The following is a 12,624-nucleotide window of genomic DNA, read 5'->3' on the forward strand; positions in this document are numbered from 1 at the left end:
TGTGAGGGGCCCAGAACTAAACATGGGATTTGAGGTGCAGCCTCACCAGTGCCGAGTACAGAGGGACAGTCACTTCCTTGGTGCTGCTGGCCACACTGTTGCTGATACAAGCCAGGATGCCATTGACCTTCTTGGCTGCCTGGGCACACTGCTGGCTCGTGTTCAGCTGGCTGTCAGCCAGGCAGCTTTCCAGCCACTCTTCCTCAAGCCTGTGCTATTGCCTAGGCTTGTGTTGTGTCCACCTGGGGAAGCTGAACATACATAAGTCTATGGGACCTGATGAGGTATATTCTAGTCCTGAGGGAATTGGCTGATGTCATTGCCAAACCACTCTCCAATGATATTTAAAAAGTCATGGCAGACCCTGGTGACTGGAAAAAGGGAAACATTGCACCAATTTTTAAAAAGAGTAGAAAGGAGGACCCTGGGAGCTGCCAATGTGTCAACCTCACCCCTGTGCCTGGGCAGATCATGGAACAGACTCTCCTAGAAGCTCTGTGAAGGCATGTGCAGGACAGTGAGGTGATTTGGAACAGCTAGCATGGGTTCACCCAGGGCAAGTCCTTCCTGAGCAATCTTATGGCTTTCTGCAATGAAGTGATTACATCAGTAGGCAACAGAAGGCTGCAGATGTCATGTATTTGAACTTCTCTAAAGCCTTTGACATGGTGCCCCACAAAATCCTTCTATAAATTGGAGAGAGGTGGACTCCTGGTTGAATGATCACACCCAGAAAGTAGTAGTCAATGGCTCAATGTCCAGATAGAGATCAGTGATGAGTGGTGTCCCTTAGGTCTACACTGAGACCGGTGCTATTCAATGTCTTCATCAGTGACATATTCCATTGGATCAGGTGCACCCTCAGCAGATTTGCAGGTGACGCCGAGCTGAGTGGTGTGGTTGACACTCCTAAGGGATGGGATGCCATACAGAGGGACTTGTCCAAGTTAGAGGAGTGGGATCATGGGAATGTTATCAGGTTCAACAAAGGCAAGTGAACGGTCCTGCACCTTGGTTGGCACAACTCTCAATATCAGTACAGGCTGGGGGATGAAGGGATTTGGGCAGTAAACCAGGGAGAAGGACAGGGAGCAGGTACTGGTGGATGAGAGGCTGACCAGATAAGAGAGCCAAATGTGCCCTGGGCTGCATCAAAGGCAGCATGGCCAGCAGGTTGAGGGAGGTGATTCTCCCCTTTTCCCTGTCTACTCCACTTTAGTGAGACCCCACCTGAAGTACTGCATCCAGCTCTGGAGTCCTCAAAAAAGGGACATGTGGACCTGTTGGAGTGAGTCCAGAGGGCCATGAAGATGATCAGTGAGCTAGACCACCTCTCTTATGAAGACAGACTGAGAGAGCCTGAGTTGTTCAGCCTGGAGGATGCACTGGTGAGACGTTGTGGCCTTTCAGGGGAGCTTATAATAAAGATGGGGACAGAATTTTTTGCAGTCTGTTTTGATATGACAAGGGGTGATGATTTAAACTGAAAGAGGGTAGATTGAGACTAGATATAAGAAAGAAATTTTTTACAGTGAGGGTGGTGAAACAGGTTGCCCAGAGAAGTTGTGAATGTCCCATCCCTGGAAGCATTCAAGGTCAGGAGCTCTGGCAACCTGTTCTAGTTGAATATGTCCCTGCTAATTGCAGGGTTGCTGAGCTAGATGGCCTTTAAAGGTCCCTTCCAACCTAAACTATTCTATGAATTTAGTATTTTAATTATGAGATAAAAATGTCAGAATGATTTAATCCCAGCTCTTTTTTTGTTTAAGACTATGTCTTATCTGTAACCTGAGAACTGGAACGCAAGTATTTCAATTTTGGGTTATCATTTGATTTTTATGAAGTCACCTGGTAGGTCACTTCTAAGAATAAAAACAGTATATAGATACACTTTCTATAAAAGTTAGCTATCTATGTCAAATAAAATGTACGTGTGATAATGTATTTTAACAGCATTTAGCTTCACTGACAGTCTTTTGGGTATATCTAAAATGGTACTCTGTGTATATGCTTTAATATTTTCTTCTCTCTCTTATCACTAGAATAATTTTTATTTTTTACTATAGCAATGTTAGACTAAGTCTTCTAGGCATGACTTTTACTCTGCTTTTGTAATTGTTGTTGGAAAGGACAGGGTTCCTTGTTTTCTTTCCTCTTGTTTTGGTGATGAACCATCAGAGGAGAGCATAACATGAAGTGATGCTTTAACAACGGTGACATGGAAGGGTCAGACTGTGCTTTTGAGGTTTGCTACTGCACCTGATAAGGATTCTTGCATAACCTCTTTCAATTTTACTGTGTGCTTTTTGTCACTGGCAAAATGCTAGTTGAGCTCACTGTAGTGAAAAGTTAGAACCAGAATTTTGTGTGATTTTTTGGAATAGTCTGAGATACTGGAAGGATCACTGAGGTCTGTGATTTAGGGCATCAGTCAGTGTGAAGAAGTGGAATTATCACATACCCAGGGCTAATGGTTTGTGATAGAATTTACTTAATTCTAGATTCTTAATTTTCAAATGTACAATCACATGCCTGTCTAACAGTTTCTGTCCTGAAAGCAATTACTGTACCACTTAACGAAAGCAAAACCAGAAACAAAAGCCTTGAGAAAGTTCAGACCAATCCTGGATGACATGACAACAGAGCAGAGGAGGTTATCAAATACAATAGGAGGTTATTAAATGCAGTCCAAAGGAAGAGTTCTATGTGAAACTTTACCCAAATGATTGTGTAAGAAAATAATAAACTAATGCACAAGATCAGTTTCCTTTCAACCAGACTACCAGTGACACAAATAGATCAGATCCAGCAAAGCACACTTGTTCATAAATACTGCACAAGGAGGAGTGGAGCAGGATGATGCACAGTTGGAGATCACTTGCTCTTGAAGACTTGGGGCCTTCATTGTTATTAAACCACTGGAGCTAACTATCATGTTCTGGGATGGAGTAGAAATACATAAATAATTTGTAGATGTGTTTAGTTACAGCAAACATTCCCTCTTTTTTTGTTGTTTTTGTTCATAAACTATACAAAATACCATTTTTCTACTTTTGTTTATATTATATGTTTACTTTACCTTTACTACTTCTGTTTGATTCCTGCCTTTTTGGCTCTTAGAAGAATATAACCAATGATACTGTTACTTATGATTTAGTGCTTGGTATCATGGGGATTTGCTTGACATCAAATCATGGCTGGAATTGAAGCTTGTTGCAGATATGGTGGGACTGCAAGCAAATACCGAAGCTGCTCGGAGGCCGAGCAAACTCCCTGGGGTGTGCAGAACTACTAGAAATGATGTGAGAAATTGCTGTACATAACAAACCACAGCGTGAGAAGCTGTCAGAAGTTATAGATAGCACCTTATGGGATTCCACGAGTAGTAAAGGGGGAATTGTGTGAGAAATGCCCGAACAGTGCCATTGTGTGGAGAGTGGCCACGGGAGGCACTTTGGAAAGTGCAGTGTTACAAGACCAACGGTGCGAAGGTAATCATTTCAGAAATAGCAAAGTTGAGTATAGCTGTAGCAAAGCTGGGACCATCAAGGCAAGAAGTAATTGGAGTGGTTTGTTAAATTGGGACAGAGAAAAGGAAGTAGAAGCGTAGTGGAAAAAGAAGATCAAATAATGGGAAAAAAGGTAAAATTATGTGACCAGGTGCTGTCAGGGGGTCCCTGTTGGGCGTCTTGTGCTTGATCATCACAGCTGGAGACTTTTTCCCATTGAGTCCTTGTATTTGCAGTGACAACATACTCACGATGAAGTATATTTATTGTGCCAGCCTGTGACTTACTGTTCAGTTTGTCTCTTAATCTGTGTTTATAGTCTGCCCAAGTTCTGCTTTCATTGTTTCTTTGAGACTTTGGTTCACAATGAACTCTAGTAGTGTCATATTTTTCTAATATTACTGATCCTTTGGTCATCCTGTATTCTTCCAGTGTCTCTCAACTCCTTGAGATGAAGAATAAGTGAGAAATTTATTGTGATACCACCACGTTTCTTGGGGTTATGTGTATGAGCATCCTTTCATGCTTCCTTCATCCATGCATAGTGTACAGAAGTACTGTGAACCTTTTAATATTTTTGAAAGCATATACTGCTGCTCCTTATATTTTGTGTATACTCTAATGTATTACAACTACTTTACCTGTGTGTACCTTTCATATGTATCTCAAAAAACAGTGGGAGAATAATACATTTATACAGTAAGTTGCCGAGTGAGACAATGTAAGGTACATACACTAAAAATTAATGCTGAGAAATACTCCAGAAAGTTACCTTATCACACTCAGTACCAATTATCAGAGGTATCCCTGTGGATAGCAGTAATCCAGTATTTTATTGTCATTAGGATTGTCCTGTATTTCTGATTTCATTGGATTTTCTAAGAAGACATGATCGTTGTTGTTACAACCTTTGTGCTAATTTGAATATATCTGTGTATATTAATTAATAGATTCCTTGGTTCTCATGAAACATTTCTCTTTTAATAGATGAATTGCGAAAATTGAGTTGGTCTGGCATTCCCAAACAGGTTCGTCCAATTGCGTGGAAGCTTCTTTCAGTAAGTTGTATTTCTTTTTAATTCTTCCTTTGCATTTAGTAACAATAGCTTTTTCAAGCATTGCAAATAATTTTGCTTGAGTTCTAATCCATTAGTGATAGTTGAAAACATTGTGTCCTGTTGGTGAATTGTAATGGAAGTTATGTTCTTTTGCTCAGTTTCAGGCTTATCCTATCAAATTGAAAGGGTTGGGGGATGAGAAGTAGTAGTAAATCATGTCAGCTATATATCTTTATTTTTCAGCCTGGCTTTCTATGAAAGAAAGGCTTGTGTGATAACAGAGGCCTCTTTCAACCAGTTCTGATGGAGTGGTGGAGAGTTCAAAGACAAGAACATTCTTATGGTTTTCTTGAGAATAGACACGCAGTAGAGGAAACGAAGCCTATCAGTGTCCTACGAAAGGCTTCATTTGGACTTCACATTAAAGTAACTGGAAGAAAGGATTAACAATGTACTGAGGAAAAGCTCTGATAGGATCTGTAGGGTTTTTGCCTGATTTTTCTATAGTGGTTTAGGATGAACAACTCAGAACTGCTGTGGTCAATTAAGTTGTGGCATTGGCTCTCTTGATGTCAGAGAGACAACCTAATTAAAAAGCTAATCACTTTTTTGTAATGTGAATCTTTGACTGACTGAGCTCTCTGAACTTTGCCCAATGGCCAGAGGATTTTGCGATGGCAGTAGCTTGAGAATAGGTAGTAGTAGCTTGGTAGTAGCTTGAAATACTGTGGAGCAGCACACAGAGGTGCTTTGGTTGGGCACTGTAGAGAAGCTTGTGGGAATCTGTGATTAACTGGGTTTGGTGTTAGAGAACAGGATTTTTTTAATCTCAGTGTTTGCTCTCAAATTAAAATGGTTCTTCTGCAAAAATAAAGTGTTTTCCTCATAGAAGTATTTTTCATGTCTACCTTTTAAGCTATAGTACTTTTGATGGCAAACAGTTGTGCATTTTAGCTGTTGTTTGTCTGCCTGTGGTTGGGAGAAGGCTTGTGAAGATGTTTGTGTTAAAAAGAAACAGAACTCTTGTTCTGTCTACTCTCCAGAGGTTATGAAAGACACTTTCTCAGCAAATCTTCATGCATTTAAGAACTGTTTAAAATTCTGAATTATACACACACCAGTTTAACACTATTGAATTTTTCAGAGAGTAGACTTAAACTGCTTTGCTTTTTATAGAATAATTCCGTAGGGAATGCAAAGTATTTACTTCAGATTGACACTGATTTCCAGTGACTGAAAGAGTCTCTCTTGCTGATGAGTTCTACTAAATTTGCAGCTTAGTTCCTTCTAGCGCTAAATGCAGATGCAGCTTAATGGTGGATATTCAAATATCCTACTGTAATTGAAATTAAACATGGAGCTTACAGTGTATTTTAGTTCTGTTTCCAAAGTTGTCTGTGAGATTTTGGTAATGAAAAGGGCATTTTTTTTTCTCTTGAAGTTTAGGATGCCTGTTTTAAAATACTCAAATTAAAAAAAATATGGCTAGCTCGAACTTGACTTTGAAACACAGTAAGCTAAAGCATAAGAATAGTTTAAATTCTGAATCAGAAGACTGACACTGGGATTTAGAGAGTAAGAATTATGCAAATTTTAAAAATATAACTTTTACATAAAGTAAACTAGCTCTTCTTGCTCTCTAGTAAGAATATGGGCTTTCTATGAACTTCGATTTAATTCCATAAGTTAACTTTATTTTAGTATTCCTCAGATTCCTGGTCTAGAGGAGTTCTTAAGTGTAGAGTTTGTCGTTCTGTTGCTTTAACCACTCCAGTTCAGGATCTATTTCAGTTCAATTCTTAACTTGATCTGTCTTGTCATACCTCTGCAAAAAAACTGTCTTCAGGTTACTTTTTTTGTACTTTAAGAATTAAGTGGCTTTTTTCTTTTTTAATAAGAGACCTACAAGACTTTGGTTAGTTGGTTGGTTTGTTTCTACCTCCAAATGGCAATACTTTGAAAGTTCTCAGCTTTTCTAAGAAAGTCTTATCGTGATGTCTTATCTGTTAATTGGTCCTCATGTGATATATTTTGGAAACCCAAAGATGAGTCATTTAGTAATCATTACTTTTCTATGCTGTAAGGCAGCATCTTTTTCATCTTCTTTCCCAAGTGGGGAAGAAAAAGTGCTTTCCGTTTTTGTGGTCATAAGCTTCACCATGCTTTTTTCTAATGATAACCTAATACTGAGCTCTTATTAATGTGTGTCCCAGGTAAGGAGTAGTGTGATAATTCCTTGAAGTGCTTAAGGCCTGGTTGGATGGAACTATGAGCAACCTTGTTTAAAGTGTCCCTGCTTGTGGCAGGGGGAGTTGGAACTAGATGAAGAAACAAAAGTACAGTTTAGAGCTATGTTAAGGCTGGATATGTTTGTGTTGGAATTATTCAAAAGTCTTATTTAAAAAGCCCAAATTTGAGACTTTTTCAGGGAATTGGTAGTGTCTGAGGCAGATGGTTTTTATCTTGTTTGTAGAATCAACATGGAAATTGGAATTTTAAGAATGATTTAAGAAATTGATCAGTTGAGATATTTATTACATAGATAGCTGGTTAATAATGTTAACATGTTTGATGAATATATTTTTTAAAGGAAAGCATATGAAAATCAGTATAATAGGATCTGTTAATGTTATGCATATCTACTGGTAACAGTAGGTATAAAAATTGCATGATTTATTTTTAAAATATAGCAAAAATGCTAGGTACACTGTACCTAAACAGCAAGCAGAACTATCCAGGCTCACTTCTCTTTTGAATAACAAAACTGAAGATACGTTTGCAAAAGCCTTTGGAGGAAATTAATGAATAAATGGATTAAACTCTCCATGAGTTTATTCACTGATGATACGTTGCAAACCTTTCCAACTGTTAAAAATAAAACCTAATTTGTAAACTGAACAGCAAACACAACGTGTCGAATTGAAAGGTTAGTTCAGTCTTTGAAACTGAATAATGGCAAAAAGATTGAGTGAGAAAGTATCAGGGTCCTTCAAACAATCACATCTGATCTCACAAATGAATTCTTTTCTAATGCAACCAACTAAGATATCCTACAGGGAAAAAAAACCCCCACACAACTGTTGAGAATAAACAGGCGTCAGAATTCAATGTCTAACTTAATACAAAAGATTGGGACAGGATATTAAGTGTCAGATAGAGTCTTGAGGCAAAAATGAAGGTGATGCGGTTTAAAGTACCTGGAACCAGACACAAGCCAGTATATCTTAAAAGATATGGTTTTGCAAAAGCAATTACCTCTTAAGTTATCTGGAAAGTAATATGGTTTGCACTTGCTCTGTTGTTATTATTAGCTCAGAAATTAAAGTATACAGGAATAACATTTTAACTGCCTTTAATATAAAATCATAGAATTTTTTTAGGTTGGAAAGGACCTTTAAGGTCATTGATTCCAACCATGAACCCAACACTGCCAAGTCCAACATTAAACCATGTCCCTAAGGGCCAGATCTTCATGTCTTTTAAATACCTCCAGGGATGGTGACTCAACCACTTCCCTGGGCAGCCTTTTCCAGTGCAGGACCTGCCCTTCCTAAATCCATGGTGACTGGGACTCGTCCACTGGTTGTCCTGTGCATGCTGTGTGATGACTGTCAGTATGATCTGCTCTTTTATTAGTTGCCTGTGATGGCTGTGACTCATTGTATGAGTGCAAATATTGCTGCACTTCTAGTATAGGATTTTTTTGATGTTATGAAGGTTATTTTTGTTAATGAAACTTAAACCTAAGTTTGATTTCAGTATTTTACTAATTATTATTAGTATAGCGAAAGCTATTATTGTGGAAGGGGAATTTATGGATTGTTGACAAGAAATATTTTAATTTGACTTGACTAGTAAATAATTAGATTTTTCTTATATTGTCTTGGATATCCAGATCTCTTTCAAAGCCATCCATCTTTAAAATGAATCTTATACAAAGTATTTATTTAGGATGGCCATGTAGGTTAAATTTGAATTGACTTTCTTTTTTGCAGTGTTGTGGGATGTTGGTGTTGACCATTTGAAAGCAAGTTGCTTACAAGAAAGCTTTAACTATTTGTGAATATTCAGGAAACTTTTTGGTAGCCATTTACGTGAATAATGATGTTTCTAATAAGTGTACTTTATATATCAAACTGAACTAAAGAAGAAAATAAGAATGAATTTTAAAATTATTTTGGGGGGAGAAAGATTGGGATTTTCAAATATATATATGAATTACTTCAATGAAGAACCATTCAGATCTATTCTATACTTAATGCAACAATGTATGATCTTGCAGATCTATTAACATAACTTTCTTTGTATGCCCATACCATGTGCAAAATAAGATAATATTTATAAATTGCTTTTGGGAAACAACTAAGGAAACACATCAAGTGTTCTTAAAACTAAGAGCCCACTAACTGTTGATTCTTTTTCTGTGATGAAACTTTTAGTAACCTGCTGAGATGAAATGAAAGCTTGAAATTGTTTTTTTTCTCACTGGAAACAGTGAGATAATGTAGCTAGAATGTTTTTAAAGCTTTTAAATTAATACTTCATTGTGTTACAAGTTTAACCATGTTTTAAACGTATTTGCTAATTTATATAATTCCTATTTGAAGGCAACTGAGCTAATATGCATTTTGTTTAAAAATTTAATAAACCTGCTCTGGTACTGGCCACATAGAAATTAAAGAACTCATATGGCATTATATTTACCTGAACTTATATACTTGAACTTTTCTCTCTGGAAGTCAACATTATTTTAGTGATTCTATGTGGTATTTGTATCTGAACTTTTGTAGCAGTTGGACTGTTAAGAAAAATAGTTTATTGAAGGATTATTCAGATCTGTGTAGGACTACATGGCACGACGTCAGTTAATTATGTCACATGTGATCAAATGCCAGCAGTGCTTTTTGTATGCAAGGCAAAGAGTAATATCCTCCTCATGTCACTGGTTTTTTTCAGGGCTATCTTCCTGCAAATGTGGACCGAAGAGAAAGCACTTTACAAAGAAAACGCAAAGAGTATTTTGCATTTGTTGAACAATACTATGATTCCAGAAATGATGAAAATCACCAAGATACCTACAGACAGGTAGAACACCCATTGAAATGACTTTTACCTGCAGAACACTCCTAAAGAACCTAAAGAGATTGTTTTTGATGTTTGCTACTGCTTTTCTCTGTTTCTTTAATCTTACTGGATAGACAACTCTCTAATAATTTTTCTAAATCTCAGAAGCAAAAATATGGAGTAGTTTGTTCTGAAATTTGAAAGAGTGGTTTTCTCTTTAGTCTATCAGCTTTAGTGATGCCATGTTTTTTTGTTTAAGATTAGTAGTGTTTTCAAATCTTTAGTCTCACGCTCAGACCTTCCTTCAAATGAATGAGGATAGACAGGGAAAGTACAGCAGTGACTGTTTTTTACTGGCTCCACACTTTTGCTTAGGAAGTTGAAACTGTGTATGATGTGCAATAAACATAGGGGTGTCAAACTCTTATGCCCACCCAGATAAGTAGATAGGTTATCTTCAAGTTTGGTATTGAAATGAATAATTTGTAACATTAAGTATAGACCAAACAATACTACTTTACCTTCCCAAAGAGGAGGCTGAGATCTTTCTTTCAGCTGCAAGCCTGATCTTTAGTAGCAAGAAATATATAGCATCACTAACATAAGGTACTTGTGTATGGAGCCCAAAATCATCACTTTAGGATTGTTGCATAAAACTCCTTTGTGAAGTTCGGAATAAAAATTTAGAAATCCTAGTATTTTTGTGCTCTCTTCTTGATTGTCAAATATATTAAAATAGGTGTTAAACTCTGTTTTTACCTTTGAACGCTTGGACCTGATGATCTTACAGGTCTTTCCAACTTAGAAGATTCTACGATTCTATGACAGTGGCAGTTGAACATGAGGTTATAGAAGTAGTAGTATGTGCTTACTTGTAATTACCTTGAGGTAATTAGCATTGTCAATATGACCCTAATTTGCAAAAAAATTGTGATGTAAGGATCCTACAATGTGAATACAAATGTATATGTTTTTTTCTTTTACCTCTTTGATAGATTAACAATGACTTAAAGCTTTGGATGAATGTTTTGAAATACAGTAAAAATTCCAAAAATAATGATACAACAGGATTATAACTAATACTGTAAAATAATAGAATTACTTTAAGTATTGTGTTGTTCAGGAAGTGTGCTGTTGGTTCCTTTTACAGTATTCCTCTTTGTCTAATTAGATCCATATAGATATCCCACGCATGAGTCCTGAAGTTTTAAGACTTCAACCCAAAGTAACAGAGGTAAGAATGATATCTAAAGACTTTTTTTTTTGGTTAGAGAACATTTTCTTAATGAATCTGATATCACAGTTTGATTAATAATTAATTTGATGGTACTTGCTATTTTGACTTCAGAACTACCTGAAACAAATAAATGAGGATATATAAGTATAGGCTAAGAATAGCAGTGTAAATATGAGTAGTAAAAGCAAAGGCATCTCATTAATTTCCTGTATCAAATCTGTCAGTTTTTTCTTTGGTCTTGTGCCTTTGAGGGTTTTTTTTTCCTTTTTCTCCTTTTTATATATTTTGTTAATACTGTGTTTTTGAAGTAATGCAGAGCATAGTCCCATGGCTCCGTGCATTTGTGAGAATTATTCAAGGCCTGGAAGTTCTCATCATAGAGTGTTCCTTTTGGGAAATTCTCTTTTTTGAATTTGTAGCATGAGTGCATTACCTGATTTTACTTCCTTCTAAGTTTTGTATGCTGACTACACTATTTAAATTGTTTTCTTACTCTTGTAATTATATGATTAATGTAAATATATAATAATATGATTAAATACATGCTTAATGATATGTGAGTCAAATTGTCCTATAGTGTAGGGTTATTGAATCTCATGGGGACTTTTCATTTTAAAGTATATGGGTCATAAATAGTAGAGATGATGTGGATCATCCTCTTTCAATCATTTCTTCTAATTCTTCAATTTATTCTCCTTTCTAATGGTTCTAGTTAGATGTTCAAATGTACTTCCATGTAGTTTCTGTTTGTACCATTATAGAGCCCAATAAAACATCTTCTGATAGGTCATTCTGAGAAGTTAAATGCAGAACTAGCTTTCATTTGTTTTTCCGTTGTTGCAATTAGTTGTATAATGGAAACGCTCTTCCACACGTGTTGGAGAAATTGGTTTGAAGAAATAGCCTAGTGCGGTGTTTTGAGAGAAAATAATATAAATATAGTGCTTTCCTACACATTGGTGTTTTACTTGAGCTTTTCTAGGAGTGAATCAAGGAGTAATGTGAGTAAAATCAAGGTATGAGAAGGAAACAATATCAGTAAGATAAACTTAAAGAAATAAATAAGATCAGTGTCAGTGTTTAGCAAGAAATGAGCCAATAAGTGAAATTGAAGGTGAATATTATTTCATTATAAGATGGTCACGGGAGGAAGAATGCTCCAGGTAAACATCTTCACAGAATGTGCTTAATGTCCTTTCTTTTAACCAAAATATTTGGATGAGAAGTACCTTAATAAAAATGATACCAAGATATCAAATTCTCATTAGAGAATAGTTTGAGATAAAGTGTTATTTAGTAAAATGATGAGACTGTCAGATAGAAAGCTGTAGGATCTTGGACTGGTTTTGTCTTTTGCTCCTTTGATTATCCATGAGACAAGATATATGACTGCTCTTAAGAGATGGTTAATGTGTTACTTTAGACTATATGTGAACTTGATAATAGTTTTTAGGAACACTACTTTGTATTTACAATGAATATCGACTTTTTCCATACTACAGTTAGAAATGTTAGAGTAAGCTTGTATTGATAATTAAAGAAGATCTCATTAAGGTTTTCCAACATTTGAAATGTGTATTTTTCTTAAATATTTAGTGTACTGTGGAAACATCCTATAATAAGACATTGAAAAGAATTAGTTACAGAAGAGCTTGAATCCCTTTTTGGTTGAATGATTAACTTAGAACTTAAAAGTTTATTTGGGAACTCAGAGAATATATTACTGTGAAAAAGATAGTAGTGCAGTGTTTTTTAC

The 12,624-nt window shown here is 36.2% G+C and overlaps 1 protein-coding gene across 2 annotated transcripts in view; it reads left to right on the forward strand.

Annotated features, from left to right (window-relative positions):
- TBC1D22A (TBC1 domain family member 22A) overlaps positions 1-12,624 on the forward strand; it is a 159,375-nt gene that overhangs the window by 15,587 nt on the left and 131,164 nt on the right. For both annotated transcript variants that reach the window (XM_032688434.1, XM_032688435.1), the window contains exons 5-7: positions 4,497-4,567; positions 9,524-9,652; positions 10,803-10,865. In XM_032688434.1, the coding sequence (XP_032544325.1) occupies positions 4,497-4,567; positions 9,524-9,652; positions 10,803-10,865 (263 nt within the window). The remainder of the gene's footprint in view (positions 1-4,496; positions 4,568-9,523; positions 9,653-10,802; positions 10,866-12,624) is intronic.

The sequence above is a fragment of the Chiroxiphia lanceolata genome, chromosome 5 (genome assembly GCF_009829145.1).
Source record: "Chiroxiphia lanceolata isolate bChiLan1 chromosome 5, bChiLan1.pri, whole genome shotgun sequence".
NCBI lineage: Eukaryota > Metazoa > Chordata > Aves > Passeriformes > Pipridae > Chiroxiphia > Chiroxiphia lanceolata.